The following is a 21,868-nucleotide window of genomic DNA, read 5'->3' on the forward strand; positions in this document are numbered from 1 at the left end:
TGTTCCCTATTTAGGTGGTTGGCCTGTCAAGCCTGTCAATATATATAATATACGTTAGGTTGTGCATACACATGACAACGTAGCCCGGTCAAATCGACGTGCCATTCACTTATTTATCATGATCTCGCTGCCAGATCACGCTCAGCAAGTAGACCAACCAACCCCGGTAAACACCATGTAAAACCTCAATATATCATGTGGCTACAATAACACGGGCAATGACCAAGTTCCATTGACCAAAATCCACAAGTAAAGGCTACGTATTTACTCCCTCCGTATCTCGGCAACTACTGTCAACAGACAGTCCAGCAAGCCCAAATCAACTACCCACCCCCATAAACCGAATAATGAGGCGAAAGCCAAATCGACCAAACTTTTCCCGCCCAGCCTGTTTTTGTCTGCGATTGAATACCATCGCTAACCGATAAAACCGATTCCGTCGAGCTATCAAGCCCGCGATCCAAGTAAAAAAGTTTTCCCCAGTACCCTTGAGCATTTTTGGTTTGTTCTTCATGTGTTTTTTGACTCCATTCGCGTTGATGATGACCATACGCCTCCAACTCTGAGACGACAGCAAACACCGTGTAATGAGTCGCACTTGAAATACCCGGTTCCGCTCGGGATTTCCAGGCAGGAACTGACAACCATAACGCACCTCATCCATCTCAAACCATCACAGATTCAACTAAAACGGACCCCCATCCATTCCAAACCCCCTCCCGCCATCCATTGATGTTGGATCCATCGAATCCATCGGGTCCATCGCCATGTACTCTAGCAGATCCAGCCCGCCTACATTGACCCCTTCCGCTGTCATCGCCACAGCGTTGTTGTCCATATTCTGGAAAAACGCCGGGCCTGTGGGGAGGTACCACATCTCGTTGTTGGGATTGGTCCAGTCAGTGCTGTTGTCGAAGAGGCCGCCGTTAGTATCAGCCACGTTACCATTGGCTCCATTCGTGGTTCCGTTGTTGGTATTGCCGTTGGGATTGGTGTTCGAGTTAGTGGTGTTGTCGAGCCCGGTGGTGGCCGCCGGGGTAGCGGGACCAAACACGGAGGTTGGGCCCGCTGGGTAGGGGAAATTGCCGGCGGTGAGGTCCCAAGGGGTGGCGGAGATGTTAGCCGGGGTCGTGGAGCGGTCTACAGGGTGTTTGTTAGAACAATGTACGTAAGGAGGGTGCAGCAACGGAGATAAAAACAAAGGAAGACTTACCCATTGCAGGCCCCTCTCTCAACTTCATCCACAACTCATTGGACGACCCACCACTATGGCCCAGCCCACTGATCCCATTCCCAACGTCCCCACTAGGCATCGCCCCTGGAGACCTTCCATCCGTCGTCGACGCTGCAGCCGGCGGGGGCGCATAAATAAACCGATTCCGCAATCGGCTCGTCAACGTCTCCAGCATATCCGCAAATCGAATCCCCAAATGCACATCGTCCACGACACAGTTACGTAGCGCGTCTACGGTCCGGTCCATCAGTTGGATGCTCATCTCGACATCCGACTTGGGCGCGCCCAGCGCAAACGTTTTAAGCAAAAACATGGCGCCGCTGATGATGCGGAAGTAGGTGCGCACTGGGGCGTGCTTGAGGTAATCCCCTGGCAACAAGCCTTCGACGACGGTACGTAGAAGGTTGCGGCTGCCCCCGACAACTTCGCGAACGTATTCTTGGTCGTCAGCGCCAAAGCCGCCGAGCTGACCTAGGGGTAGTTTACCGTAGTAGTTTTGTGTTTGTGGTGACAGCTGGGGCGCTGACGCGTTATTGTTGTTGTTATTGCTGTTGCTATTTCCACTGCCAGTGTGGTTGTTGTTGGTGTTCCCCGAGACGCTCCCACCACTCCCGCCCCCGGCATTACTAGTGCATCGCTCAACGACCGCTTGAAGGGAGAGTGAGTTGATGTAGATCCGGACGTATTCGTACTCAATCGTCAGAATGTGTCGGATGTAAGGGGGCAGCCGGAAGCGCTCAAACTGGTTCCACCAATCCTTGAGCATCGGCTGAAACTCCATGAGAAGCTCGATGTACTTGCCGCTCTGGATGATTTCGGTAGTGTGTTTGCGCGAACGGAATAGTCGTTCGTTGCCGACCTGCATGGCGTTGCTGATTCCTGCCCAGCAGTGGATGATTTGGTCATCCAGCTCCAGGTCGGGGATATAGTTGAAAGTGTTGGATAACGACGAAGGGTTGGTCCCAGGAGTATTGCCCTCAGCGGAATGGCGCTTCCTCCGAGCAAAAGCCGGGTCCGACTTGCGTAGCCTCTCGGGTACCATGTTGGTCCAACCGAGGCGGCCGGCAAGCTGGCTCAGGTAGATTAAGAGGAGCCTCTTGATACGGCTGGCTCTCATACGGTAGGCCTCGTCCTCATATTCCGGACGCGCAATGGCACCGGCAGCTAGCAACTCATCGATGTCGTCAAACACTCCGAGTTCGTATGCCAGCCCCATACCTGTGCTCAACAACATCCAGCACATGCGATCGCTCCGCCACGCAGGTTCTAGCCAACTCTCGATCCGCCTTCCTCCAATTCCGACTGTCCCAACTGCTGGCTTCTGACCTGTCCCCAGTTCGCCCGGGGTGGGTGGGTCGTAGGACGGTAATATCAGCTCGTCAGTAGCCTCGTTCGGTGGGAAATGGAGCGCACGCGGGTGCCACTCCGTCAAAATCATGAGCGACTCGATGGTCCCGAGGGTCCGCAGGCTGCCCCTCCGCAGCCCTCGCCACGGCGCCGTGCTGGAGCTCTGTATGTCCTCGGCCCCAGAACCGCAGAAGCCACCACCGAAGGCTTCCTGACCCCAGACTACCCGCTCGATCATGCCCCGAAGATATGTCCAGAGCTGCTCGTGAATGGCGTGCGAGCGGCAGTGGCCGCCCGTCCCGGGCATGCGGCGATATCGGGATGCGATAGTCAAAAGCGTGACGGTGAGTATTGGCTCCTCGGTCAGCAGCGTCATATGGGATGCCGGGTTGTTAAACGTCGGGGGTGAAATGGGGGTGAGGGGTGACAGATATGTATAGTAGCTGTAAGAGTGTCAGTGAGTCTGGCCAATTCGTTCTAGACTGTGATTGCGGCTTACTAGTCGATGTAGTCGATCGCTTCCTGCGCTGTGAACCATCCCGCGCGCACGAAACGGAACCTGCCCCATGCCTTCATCGCTTCGTTGTACCCTGGCTCGCTCGTCCGATCACGCTTTGTCAACTCTGGATCGATGGCTTGTTCCGGCGGCGGACCCTCCTGGCGCGAGACATGCCGGGCATGGTAGCTCCCGGGCGTGATTGTATTGGGAGGCTGGCGGGGCCCAGTATCGCGGCGGGCATGGTGTTGGTTAGGCTGGTGGTAACTGTGGTGATTGTGGTGGTTGACATTGTTGTGTGTGGGTGGAGGGTTATCATCCGGCTTGTGCGACGCGCTAACGGAACGGCGAGGTTGTCAGTACCCTAGTGAAAGTCACTCGATGCGCCACCACTGCCATACTCATACTCACTTATCAGTTGCCGCCTTATAAAGCAAATCCAACGCGTCGTGTGGCCCATAGACCTCCCTGCGCATGACGCTTTGGGCCTCCAGGTTCTCAAGCGGTGTATTGGGCTCTCCGTTTCCAAACTCGCCAGCGGTGCTATTGCTCCTTGCGCTCTTGGGCGCGTCACCGGGTCGTCTTAGGGGCTGCGACCGGCCGTGGCTGCCCCCCGGCGTGAGTGGCACATCGCTGTATAATCGGCGGTCGATGGTGGGAGGGGGCGAGGCTGCGGCGGTGCGCAACTGCTTCCGCCCGTTACGCAGGATGTAGTCGTCCTGCTCCGAATCCTCGAGCGGGCCATCGTCGACCTTGCGCTTCCGGCGCGTGGCGCTAAAGTAACACTCTTTGCTCTCGCGACGGCAGCGAACACATGGCGGGTCGTGGGGGTCATCAACGGACCCAAGATCGCAGCGCACCTTGCGTCGCCGGCAGGGGATGCAGGCTTGATAGACGCGCTTGTGTTGGGAATGCTGACCCTGCGCCTGCGATGATGGCGTGTCGTCCGAAGGCCCGGCGCCGTGATGCCCGGAGCCGGCCCCACCGCCGATACTCCCACCTCCGCCACTACCACCACCGCTCCTCGCGGAGAGCGGAGCGGCGTGGGCCGGCCCCCCTGCAGGCGATGTTGACGAGGCGGCAACGGGTGAAATGGGCGAGACCGAGGATAGCTGCAATGCGGTAGGCGGACCGCCAAACTGCGACATGGCAGGCATTCGGAAACGGCCGAATGGGAACGAATAACAAGGCAGGAAAATATAAAATAACACAATAAAAAAACCAAGCCCGCGTCGCTCAACGGTCGCTTGGTTGCTCTGCTCGCCCGTCCGTCCAAGACCACTTCCCCAGATCTGCTAGGCGCGAACCTTTTTGCTTTGTCGGCTGGAATCGGTTTGCGGTGGGTGAAGACTGGAAAGAATCTGGGGGAGCGGGCCTGTTTTTGGGGCTAGTTGAGGGGTCTTGGCCCCCCGGATCGAGTCCCAGGATGACGCTTCTTGGGGGAAGACCCCGGTCCCATCTCTGCCATCGCACCTGCGCTTCACTGGGGTTCGAGGCACGGGGCTCCAAGTCTGTCTCTCTTTCCAGATCGCTCCTGCTCCATCTTCAGTGGAGCTGCGTTCTTGCCAGTGACACCGCAGGGTGTTGTGGGGCCCTTCAACGCCCCCTTCCAGGCAGCCTATCAGCATGCCACGTTGAAGCAAGGTCGGCGCTCCGGTTCCCCAATCTCGAAGGTCGCGAACAGCGGCAGCAACGGCAATGCATTTCTTTTAGCTCATTTTCAATTGCTCGCAGCTCGATGGGGAAGGTGTCTGGATGCACCTTGAGGATCGAGCCCCGAGCTTGATGCAGCGTGAAAAAAGAAGGAAAAAACTAATCAATTAGCTCGCTTGGACAAGATCGAAACGCTAGCTTTTGCAATTGAGCCATTCACCGGGGGAGAAAATGGAATTGCAAAGCCGCCCAATTAGGAATCCTGACGTTCAAAGAGATAAGCTGATGCCAGGGATTCAGATGCCCCGCCTCCCTTGGAAACCCGGAATCGACCCTACACGTCAACACCAACACTCCCCGTTCCCCGATAAGACACGAAATGTGAAGCGGCGACAGGTCCGGCACCTACTGTAGCATTGCAGCACAGGTCCCTGGCAGATGGGGACAGGCGAGATGCAACCCGGCAGAGACGGAACCCCTCGAAGGAAGACCAGAGAAAAATCTCAAAATCAAACCTCCGAGACGGGACGAGACGAGATCTCTTCACCCCGCCTGACAGGGAAAAACCGACTATCCCAACGCCCCCCGCCATTGCAACCTCGTTCGGACGTTCAAGTGGCCCACACACGTGTTGAGTGACGGCTGCTCCCGCAGGCAATATCACTTTCCCCCGGACAGGCACGAAGTCGTATAATCGAGAATTCCGGGGGGTCTCCAGTTGCAAGCCAACGAGCGAATGAGGAAACATGGCGGGAACAAAAAAAGACTCGCCCCTAGTCCATGCCACATACACGTCATACAAGTACAAATATTAACTCGAGGAAAGGCAAAAAACAATGAAAAAGAAAGGCATCCGGGATGTCTGGTGTGGGCGGAACCGGGGGTCACGTTGGGCAGGTCACGCGGGGAGCTCCAGGATCCATTCTTGTACACATCCCTTCCTTTCCAACCTCTCGCGTTCCCGACGACAGCAAACGTCAGACCAAAGAAAACTGGGGAAGCGGTGAGAATCTTTTTACTCGATATTGCACATTTTGTACGTAAACCAAGAGTGGCCGCTTGCCGTCCGGTATCTCGTGACATTCTTTGTGGCGTGTACCTTACTCGGAGAGCGAAGTCTCATTGTATGGCTGACTAACTGTGAGGTTCGCCCCGTGTAAGTCAGGGGGTTGACCGAAGTTGATTCACAGCCACGGCATACGATGGAGACAAGTGCCAAGATCGACAACTTCTCCTTTAATCGTCTTGCAGCAACCCATCAAGTATCAAATCCACTTTGAATATGTATATTAAACCACAATATTACCGTCCAGCTCCATCTCGGTCTCGGTGTAGGACGTCGTAACAATCTCTCCGATCCATTTTCTAGCCTACCCCTTCCCACGTGCAGTCGTTACTGCAATCGGAATTGTATCAAATCCATGTTACACGGCAGCAAACCACGGGGCTGAGCACAAATGTGGTGCAACGCACCGAGGCGAGTGAGGTCACAAACCATCCGCAGGCCAGGCCCAGGCCCGGGCAAGCTCAGGAGAGGCGTCTCGCGAGTACCACGGTATGTAGTGTACTGCGTATGTGACCCGGCTAGCGAGCCACAACGGTTGCTGCGCGCCTACGTGAGAGAAGGAAAGCCGAAGCTGTTCCGAACTCTTGGCTGCTTTCACGCGGTTGGTCTCCTGCATACACAGAATAAGCGACTTCTCCTACATGTAACCCGAGACTACCGTCGACATTGTTGGATGTCAAGAAATTGGTGGCCTAATTATTGCTTCTCCTATTCTCCGCAGCAAAACAGGCCAGCAGCAAATCAATACCGTCTCCCGAATTAACTTGTTGCTGAGCACCTGGCCCTGCCATACGCAAGGCGAGGTTGAGAGAAGAAAACAGCATCGTTCCGATCGGTCTGACTCCATCATGTCACTCGGAAGTTATGTTATGCTGTATCATCTCAACTCTTGGCAACCAAATGCTTGGGTTCATTTTTTTTTGGCAAAACAGGTTCCTAAACCCCTTCCACAAACCACCATCCTTGTAGACGCCAGACGCCGTTCGATGTAGATGTAGTAGTCGAGAGTGTCCTTAGGCAACAACGACGCCCTGCTTGATCTAGAACCGGGAGCCATCCAGTTAGGCCAAAACAAAGTATTAAGAATGGGATGAAAAAGAAACGTACCAGCAGGTCCCAGAGCATTTTCAGCAGGGAATCAGGGAGGGTATACAAATCGACTGAGAACTCGCCCGCATCCACATTATTCTGGACATATGTGCTGTCATCCTTGTGATCGTGGATGAGCTGGATCACCTGCAGCAGGTCGTCTTCACCGAGCTTGATCAGCCCGTCCGCCATCTTCTCGACGTCGAATGCCTTCTTCTTTTTACTGCTGCCGTCCGCCTTCTTGATCTTGCGCTCCTCGTCCGAAGGTAGCGGGCCGGTCTCGCGGAGGACCTGCTGGAGCGCTTGCGATGGGTTCTTGAATGTAAATGTGTGGATGTTCTCGTACTGCGCCGCGGCAAAGTTGAGGTCGTGCATGATGCTCTGCTTTCCGCCTTTCTCGGTTGTGAACAGATCGATGCTCATCTCGAACTCACCCCATCCCTCGTTGGTACATTTGAATGGGGGCTCCAGGAAGGCTGTGAGGGAGAAAGCCGCGGTCAGCACACACTCATGTTCTGTATTTCTTGGATCGTTTTCCCTCCACATGTAGCCCAGTCCGCCGGTAACGTACTTTGGATGGGATTCGCGAACGATGGGTGCAGGTGGTACACCGCCTTGTGGAAGCACCGCGCAGGCTTTTCCTTGCCATCTTGGTCGAGGACGTAGATCTCGACGGTCCACTCCTTCATGGGAAACCCCTCATTGACAGCAGGCTTGTCACTATCATCACCCAGCTCAGTCAGCCACTACTACTGCTGTTACTACTGCCGTTTGCCTTCTCCAGCTCCGGGCCGCCATGTCATCGTTCCCATTCCTCCTCAAAAAAAACAGTCACACAGGTCGCAGAGAGTGGGCGTTCGGTGGCACCCAAAAGCGAATCTCGAAATAGAATAGGGATCGGTGGGAGCTCGGTTCAGGTTGTCGGCTTACATGTTGTGTTGTTCGGTGACAACCTTGATCTTGCGCTACACGTCGCGTTTCGTTAGCTCAACTCTTCACTTTCCCGCCCCTCAATTCATCTCCCCGCCTACGATTGCTCGAGGCCGGCTGATCGTTGAAACATACCTCTACAATCATTTTCGGCAATATGTCCGTTTATGTTTTTACAGGAAAAATAAGGAGAGCGGATATGGCAGTGAAATCGAGAGTTGGGCAGGAGGAACGAGGGCTGCCGCCGATTTGCTAGGAGGGTTTTGTTTAGGAGGGGAGAAAGGAAAAAGGGAGGGGACCCAAGGAACACGAAGGAATAATTTGCAGTCCGCCTCAAATCCGTCAGTCGAGCGAGAGGGTGTTGGGACCGCTGGAAACCTGATCGATGCGATGCGCCTGCGGGTAACTCTCAGCTGTATGACGGTGCCTGATTGGTTCAGCTGGACGCGGGAGAGGTTCACTGAATGAACGCGGGGCCAGCGCGTGGCTGTGAGCCTGTGAGCAACTTTCAGGTGGTCCGTGCGAGCTGCTGGACAGTGGCGCGGGGAAAGTTTTATTCACATTGAGGAGAATGCCGGCCTTCTCCACCACAAACCCAGTGTTTTTCTTTTTTATCTAACGCTCACGGCAACCATCCAAAAGACTTCCGTCACGTCTTCAGAGGCTACCTTCCGTGTATAGCAAATCATACGTTATTCAAACTAAGATTGAGGGGATTGAATGGTATTTGGTCTATTTACAGCTACAAGGCTGATGATACCTCTCTCCAAAGAGAGAACTCCCTTTCCTGCTCCCGCTGGCTAGGTGGTGTGACATGGGGGTGTTGGGGGGTTGTGTTCTTTGTGCCGTGGCCATCGTCCCCTACTCCATTTGAGAAAATGGGTGTGGTGTGGCGTGGCATGGCGTGATGTGGGTTGGGAGGGTTGGGAGGGGTTGGGGAGGTGGGTTGGTGTTCATATCTTCTGAACTCATCGCTTTGACATGAGCGATGGAGATGGGGAACCATCTTATGCGGTCTCTTCCTTCTTCTCCTCCTCTTTCTCCGCCTCCTTGCCCTTCTCCTCAGCCTCCTCTTTAGCCTCCTCCTTGGCCTCGCCAGCCACCACCGGCTTTGTAAACAGCGTCTCGTTCTCCTTCTGCGCCTTGATGAAGGCGTCCTTGAACTGGTTGGCGTTATCCGAGTTGGCGAAACGGATGGCCAGGGTGAGCGCCTCGGGCTCACCCTCGCTCACATCGGCCACGACGTTCCAGACCCAGCTTCTGTCAGAGCCGACGTTGGGCGACAGCTTCATCTCGGGGACGACTACAGCAGGTCAGTCTCCAAAATGCTCCCTTTCGGAACCTCTCCCCTTCATCAAATACGTACCGTAGTGGTTGGCGCAGACCTTGAGGGTCTTGTCGCGGCGCATGACGAGACGGGTCTTGCCGTTGTCGCGGTGCTTGAGCAGGCGCACGTCACCGGTGCCACGCTCCTTCCACTCGCGGGTGTCGGCCACGTACTTGAAGAGCTTGGCGCGCATCTTGAAGACCTGCTCCTCCAGCTCCTCGTTGGTCTTGACGTCGACCTTCTCCGTTAGGTGGATGACAGGCTCAAAGTGAACGTCCTCGGACTCGGGGGCCTGGTCCTCCTATTATCACACATTTTTAGCAACTGCCTCAGTTCTAGCGCCCGGATCCCGGTCCACCAGAGTCTTGGGGGGGGAACCCACCTCCTCACCACCCTCCTTCGCAGCAGCGGCGGCAGCAGCCGCAGCCTCGCGCTGGGCCTTAGCGCTACCGGAATTGTCACCACGATCCTCATCGTCGTCCTTCTTCTCCTTCTTGGCGCCGCCACCAAACATGGAAAAGACAGAGGAGGTAGTAGTGAGCGGCTTGGTCTCCTCGCTCTTGACCTCAGGAGCCTTGACCTCCTCAACTGGCTTGTTATCGTTCTCGGCAGACATATTGGGTGGATGTATTTGCTGTATGTTCTTTCAGAGATTCGGTTTGATGAAAACTACTCCGCCATCCAAAATGTTAGCAAAGCTTCAAAAATGAACTCTTGTCTCTTTTCCCTCCCATTATTTCGGTCGGCTCCCTCATTTGTCGCCTGCTCTCACCGCGCCCTCCTTCGCCGCCACTGTCTTCTTGAGTCCGCCTACTCTCTCTCTCTCCTCGACGCTCCTCAGAGTTACCACTCCCGGTGTGGCCGAATAAACCCCCCGGGGCCTAACAACTGGATAATCCTCGAGGGCGGGGTTTACCGCGGGGCATGAACGCACGTTATGTGCAAGTTCGCCCTTCGTGCGCCAGCGACAACAATGAAACCCAAAAACCAAAGCCCGAATTCAAGGGAGAAATCACCGAGTCGAAAAAATAGGAGAGAACAGTGTAAAAAAAGAAAACGTACCAGTACTTTGTATCCGTAAATCAAGAACTCTAAAATCTGAAGCTGTCGCGCGCAACGCTTTGCAGTTTTGGAGGTGGATAAATAAAAGCAGACAGGCAGCAAGTGGAATGAATGGTCGTGGTGCGGTGGGTTGGTTGCGGAGCGCTCCTCTTGTTTGTTGCGGCCGCGCGAAAGAATTGCCCCTCATTTTTTGGCGCTGCCGTCTCCCCCCACCACACACCCCTGTGGGAGTTGGCACAATACCGTATCGTATCGTACAGCGCCGTGGAGGCTGTTTCACATGAAGCGGCACAACAAGGGTTCCTGGATCAATAAAGACTTTGACTCAATGTTTAAAAAGAGATAGAAAAGATCTAAGAAACAAGGTATGTAGTTGAGAAAACCCTTGACTTGAGCCAACTCAACATATTGACCCGTACAGTTCTTCCAAACCCGAGAATTCCCCAGTGGTCACAAACACACCCAGACCATGTTTCATGCCGTACCATAACGTTACGCGATTCAGCTGACAAGAAATTCACATCAGCAGTGGAGGCGGGCCAAGAGCGGGGTCCAAAATTCGGCTAATTGATTGGGCAGAGCCTCAGAACTCGGTTAAAGGCATATAAGCTTCTTCCTGTTTTCCCATGTGCAGGCATTTCAACAACACTTCAATTTCCCGAAAGCTAGTGGGAATTACCTACCAAAATTTATAAACATTCGCCTTTACACTACTTCCCAGGAAGTCCAGCAGCCCAAACTAAGCAGGAACGGGCAACTGGTCAAGCCCATTCCCGGTGTTGGAACATTCCTATGACAACCACATTAAGCTCCTGGACAATGAGATTCTGTAGTTTTGACGGTCTACAGAGCCCACAGATCGAAAAATTATCTCTTCCATTTTCACTGACACCTGTACTCTACGCCCAAGCCAACTCAAGGAGAGAAAACACCGTGTGTGATGCCTCAGACGGGTAAATATACAGGCAAAAAGGAGTAAAATCCGAAGGGGAATGGTCGGGGCATTTGAGTAAGATTTGATAGCGAAACTTTACGTACGTACACATATCAACTCATCATCTATCCGCCCTGCACTTCATCCCTATTCCCGTCCAACACCCAATCAACCAACCGTACCCCCGGGCGCCTCCCAATGAAAAACGAGGCAAAAGAGAGCAGCAGGTATTCCTCATATCCCGGATGCCATCCATAAACACCTCCTAAAGCCAACCGAGCCAGCCAAGCCAAATCCATGCATATTCCGCCCGTGGAATCATCAATCCGCCGGCCCGTCAAATGCGCCTACCCGAGAGACCTAAAAGAAAGAGACCCGTGGTTGCCATCACGGCAGTCGGTAGGCAAGATAAAAAATGAAACAGAAAAAGAGGAAAACAGTCTGGGCCTAAGGAGAAACCCGCCCACTCACCCCACAATCTTCCTCCACGCACCCTCCCACCGCTCTTGCTGTGACGGCACTCCTTCCTTTCGGTCTTGTCCACTCCCTCCACAGTTCCTCTTCAACAGAGGGTACATCATACTCTTAAACCCGCAGGGCGATTTCGTTTCCTTCGACGACGCGCCTTTCCTGCTAGTCCGGCGGCTCGTGCGGCTGTTGACCAGCTCAGCATGCTTCGCCTTGAGAAACTGTGACGCATTCCGCTGATATGCTGCATACTCCTCCATCTTCCCCTGCACCCGCAACCACCAAAGCTTCGAGGCGACTTGGGCCTGAAGAACAGAAAGGTCAATCTCCTTACGGATGGCTTCGACCGATCTGGCCTGGTTGGCCAACTGTTCACGAGCGTTGTGTGCGGTCTGCTTGACAGTGTCGCTGGTACGGGTGCGGACGGCTTCCGACGCCTGTTCTAGCGATGAGACAACTTCGCGAGGAAGTTTCCGGATTTCTTGACGTAATTTCCGGGCATTCTCGAGTAAGGAAGTGGCGTCGTCCGCGAATGGGACCATCTTGAGAGCACCCTGGACCAGGTTCAACCCAGCCTCAAAGACTTCACCAGCTGCCGACCGTCCAAAATCAATCTCGAAAGTCTCGTTGACCTTTGGTCGCCGGGTAGTGATAACCGTGATATTCAAAACACCATAGGCATCCTTCCGGTCAAGCTCAACAAGAATACCTTCGTCAACCGAAGATATCTTTGTCTTGATGGTGGCATCTCTGCGCCGAACCGCAATATCGATCGCTCCCTGGGCGAGCCATACGGCCTTGTTCCGGCTTGGGATGGCGACCAGAATCTCTGTCGGGCTATAAATATGCACCGCACACGCCATCTTGTTCGCATTAGCGGGTTGCTTGTTCTTGGTCTCAATATCGGCGGGCACGGCCGACGGTTTGTCAGAGAGGAAGCCGGCAAAAGAGAGCACAGAGGCCAAAGCACTAGTTGATGGCTGAGTCTGGCTAACCTGGACAGTCTGGGTCGAAGTCACGTTGATCACGACCGTTGTAGTAGAGGTCGCTGCCGTGACTATCCCGCTGGTCGTGAGTTCGGGGTAGCTTGGCGACGAGACACAAACATCGGCAGAAGGGGCTGATGCCGGCCCAAGTGTGCTTAGACTTCCCGACCACATCCAATTGACCAAAGGGAGGGCAATAAACGGAGCCACCAGCAGCAAGAGCATAGGTAGTAGTGATAGAACCCGTAGTCCCACCTCCTCCAACTTGTGGAGCCTTTCTTTGAAGGCCTTGAACGGCTGGACCAACTCCATCGTCAGGCTCGGATCCGCCCAGTCCCTGATCCGCCTTGTGACTCCCCCTAGCGTCTCCTCGATTTCTCCCAGGCCGGTCAGGTAAGCGAGGTTGCGGTTCATCTGCCCGGCGTCGATGTCCGCAAACGACGCAAAGTCTATCGGGAAGCGTTGAGGGACGACAAGATCGTTTGGATCCGCGGACTCCAAACTGAGATGGATAGAATCCTCGTCGATATACTGGCCCCAGTTAAGGTTGCAGAAGTCCTGGTGATCCGCAATGAACATGCATGGCACGCCATGGCGCTGCATAAACGACCACGCAGCAGTCTTGGCTCCGTCGGCCTCCTCGTCGTCCTCCGACGAGCAGTAGAAGATGGCGATGTGGGGCACATTCCACTTTGGCTCAACCACGGAACCTGTTGGGTATGACAGAGACCGGTATGTCTTATCCTGGTCAATAGTGAGAGAGGCGGTAGCATCGCCCGGGAGTACGCCATCTTCGTATACGATCTCCTCGGCTGAGGTGCAATGCTCGACCTTTATTTGGTACTGAGAAGCCTCCATCAAGTCCAGTTCGGGAGCGGGGCCGAACGAGGAGATGGGGACAATGTTGTACACGCCGTCCCGGTGGCGGCTGAGGTGGTCTCGGTCCTTGGAATATGGTGAAGCCCAGATGGCATTGCATATCTTGAGAACGATGCTTCTCTGCGCTTCGGCGCGGCCTACATAGAGCACCCTCAACGGCTCATCGGTCGTGAGGTAGCCCTGGGCCATAGTTTGGCGGATCGACGCATTCCAATACTTCGGGGCATCGAACAGGCCCAGCTGTCGCGTGATGTAGGTTGATTCCTCCTCGTCGAACTCCCATGTGGGGTGTTGGGCGTATATAACCTCTGGCAATACTGGATCTTCTTCGTCCTGCACTTCCCGAAACTGGATAGACTGAATGACGACGCCGGAACCCTCGGTGGACGACGAGCCATGTTCCAGGCTGCCTGTAGAGCGCTGGGTGGACGGGTTTTGTAAGGATTGATCGGCGTAACGTATCGAGGAGGCATGAGAAACCTGGTCGGAATCTTCATCAGAGTCGCTGTTATACTGGTCGACCGACCCATCTAGGCTCTGGACGTCATCGGGACGGGAAACCGAAAGCGAGCAGGTCGACTCGGTCAAGCGGTCATCTTGGCTTTCGGTGTCGGTGATAATTTCGTAGGCCGAATCGGCCAGGCTGCCGGCGTCCGACATGCCGAGCGGTTGCCGAATGTCTGGGGCACTGTTAGAAACCCAGTTGGCGAGGATCTGGCTTCCCTGAGGTCGGGGAAATCGGAGGGCCGGGACAGAAACCGAGATCGGCTCCGTCGGAGTTGGAGTAGTGGTAAGTTCGGTATCGGTAGCCGGGGTTTGAGGATTGTTGGTCTCACTCTCGGCGTGTCGAACCCTGTGGGTGCAAGTCTCGGTTGGTGGCGGAGACTCCCGGGTCTGTGGTTCCATCACGTTGTGGGAAACGGTTAGCTGTTCGTCATCTCGGGCGATGTTCCGGAATGGAAGGAAATAACAATGGAAGAAATTGGGGTTCCGGATGTTGTGCGGAAGGTGCACCCTAAAAAAAGAGGCAACAGTGAAGTCACGGAGGGAGGGGCAACCAGTGCAAAAGGCGAGGGCCCGGGTCCAAGATAACAAGAGATGGAAGGGACCACAGCGTAGTCTCGAGAAATAAAGAACCAAGACAGGGACTGTGTGCACTTGGTCGTGCGGGTTTTGAAAATGGAAATCACTAACACTGAGAGCTCCAAGGCTCACCGTTCGAGTTGGGTATCCGTCTGGATCCAGCTGGGAGGGAATGGTCGTGATTCCCAGTTTGGGGTTCTGCCTGTCGTAATAGTGGGCAAAGCTGCCGTTGACCCAAGAACCCAGGCCGGTAATGCTAGGCGGGGCGGGGAAAGCCACAAGCCGTATCAGATTGCGAGCAGGCCCCAGGGTTTGCTTCCAGGTTAGGCCGTCAGCTTGCCTTGTTTAACCAAAAGGTCGCGGGAGTCACCACCTCAATAATCACTGTGTCAATTTTCGTCGTCGGGCTTTGATGGGTTGTAAGAGGGGGAGGATAGACGTCCTCGAATAGCAGCCAAAGTGCTAGCGCAGGTCAAACCCCGATTAGGATGGAGGGGTAAGTTCCTAGGATGGCGGAATTTCACACAGTGCTGAACGAGGCGTCGGCCGGTTCCCGGAGGTTTGGGCCCGAGTATGAGGTCACCTGCTGTCGCGTCTCTGCAAACCGGTCCGAGTGAGAGCCATTCGCCATGCCGTTGTGCAGCAATCTGCCTCTGCATTGGTTCTCACTGAGGGCCTCACGTGTCGGTCATCGTGTTAGTGATAAGGAAAAGCGGGGCAAAGCCGGCAAGTGACGACGTGCAGGGGGCTATGTGGGGACGATTTGGGGCACGGTGAAATTCAACTGGCCGTGCCTCGGATTCTCACAGCCCTGTTGGTCTCCCAACAGTCATGCCTGAAACATGAGGAGGATGCGGCGACACTCTTAGTCTTCAACAGCGCAGTGACGGCATTATAAAGCAGCCATGGCGTCCCGCTGGAAGGACTAGAGTTCCCGAATTCATGTACACGGATATCAAGGTATCTTATTCAACAAATTGTTTTTTCATGTGCTCGGACTCATCTACGTCAACTCGCTGATTTCCCGCCTACCTTACGATCGGCTCCCGCCTACCTTACGATCGGCTCCCGCCTAGCGAGAGACCACAACCGCAGCCTTCAACAGTGAGACAGCAACAAAGTGTGAAATGAGGAAGCACCTCTAATATACCTGAAATCCCAAATACAAAACCAAGGCTTCAAATGAGGCCGAAAGCAAATATGTAATAGTTACAGGAGAACTCAAGAAATTGCTATGCAGTCCAATCGTTTTCCTGACCCAAGATAAACTCCCCAACTTGCGTGATGTGGTATCTCAATAGCCATGCAGCACCCGCGTGCTCCCTCTGAACCTCTTAACCCTCATTCATCATACGCATTACGGCCTCGTAACTGGCATGAACCAAGCGCTCCTGAATATGGTATTGGAACCAATCCAACTCCTCCTTCGTCACGCCTCAGATGTAGTTTATCTTCGTAAACCAAAGTCAAGTAAAGGATTAAAGGCAAACGAGCAACGAAGGCGTCCTTTGGGGATGGGGCGATCCGCATTCAAAGAATTCCCTTGTTGAGGAACAATTTTCTAACGGAATCTGTGTCCACCTCTTCCTCGTCCGAGATCAGCTCTAGGATGCCGGTAAGGTTGGCGAATAGGTCGCCTTGATTCCGGTAGGCGAGGATCGCGGGCACGCCTGCATTGTCGAACTCGATGTCCTCGTAATGGACCCTGACGAAGCGCACAGCTGGGTACACAGTCACAAGCGGGGCGAGAGCAGACTCGATCACAGCTGAAACGTCGCACTATCAACCAAGTTAGTCATAGTACAAAAGCGTTGCGGAGCGGAATAGGGGTACAAACCTCGGAGTCGTAGACAAAGACAACTACTGTCGTGTCCCGGCCGACCTTCTCTATCGCGTCTAGGTACCCGAGGGCATCAACTTTGTCGAAGTCCCCGTACAGGCGGATACTGGGACTCGTCCTCCGGTTGCGAACAGGTTTCCTGCTCTCCTCCTCAAGCTCGCGCCTTCGGTTTTCCCGCCATTGTTCAAGGAAAGCAGCCTCCTCCGGGTCTTCAGGCCCGCTGTTGTCGCTCTCGGGCTCACTACTTTGCTGCTGGCGGCCACTGTCTAGGCCAAAGACGCTGCGCCTGGCCGCTCGTACCCGGTCCTTCCACTTCGTTTGACGAGCCGTCTCATACGATCTCGCGTCGGCAATGACGCCCTTCACGCCGGTCGAGCGGCCCTTATCAAACTCCGCTGGCGGCAGCCTGATTTCGGCGCGGGTGTCTCTGGTTGGTAGCCGCATGGCGGCGTCAATCTTGGACGCACGGTAGCGGTCTTCCTCGTCCTCGCTGCGCTCGCCGTCTTGGTCTCGTGTGGCGGTTTCACGGTCCTCGGGATGGACTCCGTCAAGATCAGAGCGGTTGTTCTTGTCGACAAAAGTGGAGAACTCCTCCTGGGCAGGTGTAGGGTCTGACATGGTGACAAGGGAACGCGGAAGGAACCGCGAACAAGGTGGGTGGACGGGACTTATAGTCTTCTCGAAGGGCAGCCTGCCCTGTTTTGGGACAGGGATCGCTCGAGGGGTGGCGGGGTCGGCTCCTGGTTGGGCAGTTCACGCCGTCACGGCGAGCCCGGGAAGTGGCAGGGAAGGGCAAAGTTGAGTGAAGAATTGGGGAGTGTGTTTCTTCGCCAGTTCGAGACTAGAAGGCCAGGTACCGAAGATACGCAGAGGGATGAACAACTGGCGGCAAGAGCGGGTTGACCTCGATGAGAACGCCGGGATGACGTTGGTAAATCTCGATCGGTAGCCGTGTCCGAGGGGTGAGTGGTTGGTGTTTCGGGTTCCTGGGCCTGGTTGGGAGAAGGGGGCAAACGGGAAAGGGTTCGGGCGGCGGTTGAAGGGCAGCAGAGAGGGGAAGATACGGAAAGCCTTGGTCCCCTGGGAAAATGCTCCAGATTGTTTCAAAAAAGGCGATGCCGAATGCGACGCTGGCCGTTCACGTGGAGCAGTGGCCACCGAAAACCGGGGAGCCAGGGATGGGACAAGAAAGGTCGATTGGCCTGGGGCCAGTCGAGGGGGAGCGAGGGGAGAGATCGACAGTAACAAGCGTGGCCAAAGAGGGCACTGTGCAGAATGAAGTGACTCGAGGGTGGCCGGCGACGACAGCGGCAGTGAGCGGGTTCCTGGCGGTTGGGTAGTTTGTGGCAGGAACGCAGGAAACGTTGAAGTGGGATCGGCAAGCACGAAGTGAGAGAGAGGGGCGGAGTTGTGTGGGCTGCATGCCGTCATCGCGTGGCCGACAGGGATTAATTCAGACACTTGACAATGTCAGGTCCGGCAGGTGCTTCACCACTCCGGTCAGCATGGACCTTCACGCACAGATGCTCGTCCGGTGCTGTTTACAGGAGCGGTTGTTTTCAGAGAGCTGTAAGTGAGTGGTGTACACGTGTAATTCTATTCCATTTTACGTCGTACAATGGAACTCTTTCCATTCGGAGGGAAAATGGACAAAAACAAAATTCCCTGAGGAATTACCATCAACACGGGAAACTACAGCGGGGCGTCCGGGGACGCCCAGTGGAGGGGCGCTAAAGTGCAGTCTAAAAACAGGACGACCTGCGATAGGGTCGAATACCGCGGCTGGCTGCTACACTACCTCAGTTAACGTTATATGGGCAGCAGACCCTGTCAAGAAACGTTATCGATCGAACGATTCAACCGACGATGCGGATAAAAGACGACACGATCCCGAGCCGTCTTTCCTCATTAATGTGCTGCGCTTGATATGTTCATCATTGTTTAGCAATCGAAGCCGGCGTCAACGTTCAAACCCCTTAGCGTAGCATTGCAACCTAGGAAAATACCAGCCTCCCGTATGTCCACTCTCCATTATCAACCAGATCAGGGACCGGTTCTTCGGCTCCTTGAGGGAAGCCACTGGAGTGTACCATCTTCTACCCTGTCAATTGGGAGCAATCAAATGAGCGGCGTGGGATTCGAGCCGAAGGCAGCGACATATGAATGGCAATCAATCGCATTGATGCAACAACGCCTCGACGGCGACGCCACAGCCCTTGACGTGCCGCAACGGTGACGCCGAGAGAAGCTCTCGCGCCCTCTAGCGTAAGCATGGTGCGGGATTGGGAGACGAGAAACCCGATTTGATGGTCCCAAAGAAATGAATTATTCGGCTCCCCTTGCATATCAAGCACAACCCCAGATCTTTTAGCTTCATTGGACCAAACAGATCACTGGATCGAGGTGGCCATCACCTTTCCCTCACGTCCCACGGAAACTTGCAGGAAGTTTGAATATCAAGCTTTGCCAAGCCAAATTAACTGAGATCTCCTCTGCCACAAAAATCAAATCGCATCACAAGGCTGACATTAACATTAAACTTCGTCATGCGTGATGCCGCCAGGTTTGTTCCTGGCCAGGGACGCGCATATTCCTCGACGGGATCGCCGTTGCGGGTTTCAAGGGTCGTTTCATGCGCCCCCTTCTTGCCAAGCCTCTTTGTTTATGCGATCCACGGCCGTTGACACGTTGACGCAATACGGATACCCGTGAGGTTATCCGAACCCCTTTCCGCCTTCTAAAAGGCTTCTCCCGCTTAGGAGAGGGGGTGTTCGGGCATGGCCTGGGGTGTAAAGAACTGAGATTGAACATATAAGGGAGGAATAAGGTCGCCTTACAGGGACAAGCAGAAACCGGGGACTTTGACGGAACTTGAGGAGTCTTGCAACGTTGATATGCTTAATAGAAATGCTATCATGCTGTAACGCATGTGCCTGTAAGGGTGCACGTGTGTCTACACTCCCTTAACTCCTCTTTCGAATAGGTTGTACCATACTGCACTTTTCGCTGCCCAGTTTGGGATATCCAGAATGCTGTGTTGAGGATCAATAAAACTATACGTCCGCCAACCGTCTGTGTAATAGCCACTAGCGGGCGTAACTTGATGGAAGAGATGTCCCCGGTATGAATGCCAGGGGGCACACCAATGGTTCACGGGGGGCTTTACTTTCTTCAATCCTTTCTTGCTCCTCGTGCTCGAAAGCGAGGACGTCAGGGTTGAGAACGCTATAGTAAGTAGTACAATATTGACCTCCACATCAACATATCTGCCGACCTGTTATAAATACTGTCATATTTATAGGTAAAATAGGAACAGATGAAACCAGTACAACTCACGTCACGGTCTACGATATTTTCTCTTTCTACCTTGGCTAAATAAGTAAACGTAGTCTTGACCTCTGATCGGCGTCTCCTCACTCCGATACCCAAGTGACATCGAGGTCCAGGACTGAGAATCCACGCAATGCTGTCCTTCAGCACCAAATCTACCAGGATTCTTTATTTTCATCGGGAAGGAGAAGGGAAGTTGGTGGATTCAGTACCAGATATATAGACACTTGTGTTGTTAAACCGAAGCTTATATACGTTGATCCTTGGCGTACGATCTATCAAGACACAGTGTTTGTTTTCCTAATCTAATAACGTCTCCAATACCATGCCTTACCTTCCAGGTGATAACATCACTCCTCACGTCATCGTCTTCTAAGACTAGTGAAATAGTATTGTGGGGTGTATGAGCCCGCCGGTAGACTTGAAATCGGGTAAGCGAGACCCCCGACGTTACGCGCCATCTATTTACATTTTCTCGAATATCAAAACAACAATAATAAGAGGTTGTATGATCAACCGAGGCGATCGTGGATGGTTTCGGAGAGACATTACAAATCAACAACAAGAGCATGGGAAAACCTAACCGATTAGTGATCTGAGCCAACCGAGACGGGCATGGGGTAAGGAGTAACTATGGATAGTACGAATACGTAGCTCCTTTGCCCCTGAGCCCACGTAGCGAGGTAAACACAGAGAAAGAGATTTGCCCAACCACGGGCGTTTATCACCATCATCGATAAGAAACGAGCAAGCTAATAGAGATGAGTTCGACTCCCCCTGGGGAAGAGCTGCCGTCCCAGCCAGCGCATCCCAGTTCCCCTTGCTTCGTCTGAGGACCAAGTATTACCTTCGCGGCTTGTGCCTGTGTGGCTGGCGTGAGTAAAGTCGGCGATGGTAGGAATCCATAAGCAGGATGATATGAGTTTGATGAGCATCATCAAGGGAGCGACTTGAGTTAGCCGGTCACCAAGCGTCTGTCGATCATCGCCACAATGCAAAGTATGACACGACACGGAACACAGGATCAACAGGCATGATAGTGAAAGGGTATGCGCAATATTGTAAAAAAAGAAAGACCTTGATATTTGCCAGCCCAGTTACTCCAGACAGTCTCTGAAAAACTAACTCCACACCACCTCACTTCACTCCCTCCCCAACTACTCTCTCCCTCTCCTATCCATTGCCTCCCCGCACATCTCTTGAAACAACAGACAAATAACTCCAACATCCTCGGCTTAAATAACAACAATGACGGCAATCACGAGGAAGGGGTGAGCATTGACCGTAGCAGGGAAAAGAAACGAAAAAAAAAATAAAGTAAAAAAAGAAAAAGAAGGAAAAGAAACATCCAGACGAGGGAATCCCAAAAAGACTTCGTTGTGTGAAATGCGACCATGTTTCATCATCTCCCCACCTCCCCCTCGCTTCAAGTCTGCTCTTCCCAACCCACCCACCCTTTCCTGCCCAACACCTCTAGTCCAGTCCAGCCGGGTTCGGTGGGCGTGCTCACCCGACGCCAGCGAACAGTGACCACTCACCCACCCACCAACCCCAGCCGAAAAGCAGAGAACGAGAAAGCAAGGGGGAACAAGCAAAAGCAAGCTACGCGGCAGCCGAAGCACCAAAGCTTCAAAATACCGGTCTCGTGCTGTATCGTCGCGCGCTATACTTCGTTTTTAGGTCTTTTGGGGCGTATATTTATACCTGGCTAGACACACGGAGGGTAATAGTGAGAGAGATCGAGAAGTGGGACCTAATACCACTCGCGCTCGCCTTCTCGGAAAACAGGACGGCAATGGTCGAATGAAAACAAATACATGGACTGAGAAAAAAGGTATAAGTAACTTCCCGGTGTTTTGTAGTACAGCCGCCACCCATAAGAAACCGCCGAGGGAAGAGACAAGGAAGAGAGAGAGAGAAGCCACGGTGCGGGGAACGAGAGAAAAAGGGGGCGAATAGAAGTCGAAGAATAAAAAGAAGAGACAGGACTGGATCCGCTGTTGATTGTTTGATTGTGTCGTACTCCACTTCGCTGGTTGGCTAGCTCCGTTCCAAATCGAGGAGGATATAGACGGCCGAGAGTGTGTGGGAGGTTGCTGTCGTGGCTTCGTCAGAGGCAACCAGGCGGTAAAATATTAAGGAGC

General features: G+C 53.8%; 4 protein-coding genes across 4 annotated transcripts; all 4 read right to left on the reverse strand.

Annotated features, from left to right (window-relative positions):
- Positions 1–685: 685 nt before the first annotated feature.
- Positions 686–4,225, reverse strand: C8A04DRAFT_39817 (uncharacterized protein; the record flags this gene model as incomplete). Its single annotated transcript, XM_062784725.1, has 5 exons — positions 686–1,140; positions 1,214–1,756; positions 1,841–3,024; positions 3,081–3,413; positions 3,489–4,225. The coding sequence occupies 5 exons, from the start codon at positions 4,223–4,225 to the stop codon at positions 686–688; spliced, it is 3,252 nt and encodes a 1,083-aa protein (XP_062633890.1).
- A 2,584-nt stretch (positions 4,226–6,809) lies between these two features.
- C8A04DRAFT_39818 (RanBP1 domain-containing protein) lies at positions 6,810–9,758 on the reverse strand (the record flags this gene model as incomplete). Its single annotated transcript, XM_062784726.1, has 7 exons — positions 6,810–6,836; positions 6,904–7,361; positions 7,457–7,605; positions 7,816–7,850; positions 8,922–9,118; positions 9,182–9,443; positions 9,525–9,758. 7 exons carry the CDS (start codon positions 9,756–9,758, stop codon positions 6,810–6,812), a joined length of 1,362 nt encoding a protein of 453 aa, XP_062633891.1.
- A 1,847-nt stretch (positions 9,759–11,605) lies between these two features.
- Positions 11,606–14,377, reverse strand: C8A04DRAFT_14874 (uncharacterized protein; the record flags this gene model as incomplete). The annotated part of the gene is made up of 1 exon (XM_062778272.1): positions 11,606–14,377. The coding sequence occupies one exon, from the start codon at positions 14,375–14,377 to the stop codon at positions 11,606–11,608; it is 2,772 nt and encodes a 923-aa protein (XP_062633892.1).
- Positions 14,378–16,084: 1,707 nt separating this feature from the next.
- Positions 16,085–17,012, reverse strand: C8A04DRAFT_39820 (thioredoxin-like protein; the record flags this gene model as incomplete). The annotated part of the gene is made up of 2 exons (XM_062784727.1): positions 16,085–16,333; positions 16,392–17,012. 2 exons carry the CDS (start codon positions 17,010–17,012, stop codon positions 16,085–16,087), a joined length of 870 nt encoding a protein of 289 aa, XP_062633893.1.
- Positions 17,013–21,868: the final 4,856 nt, after the last annotated feature.

The sequence above is a fragment of the Dichotomopilus funicola genome, assembly GCF_033296635.1.
Source record: "Dichotomopilus funicola strain CBS 141.50 unplaced genomic scaffold C8A04scaffold_76, whole genome shotgun sequence".
Taxonomy (NCBI): domain Eukaryota; kingdom Fungi; phylum Ascomycota; class Sordariomycetes; order Sordariales; family Chaetomiaceae; genus Dichotomopilus; species Dichotomopilus funicola.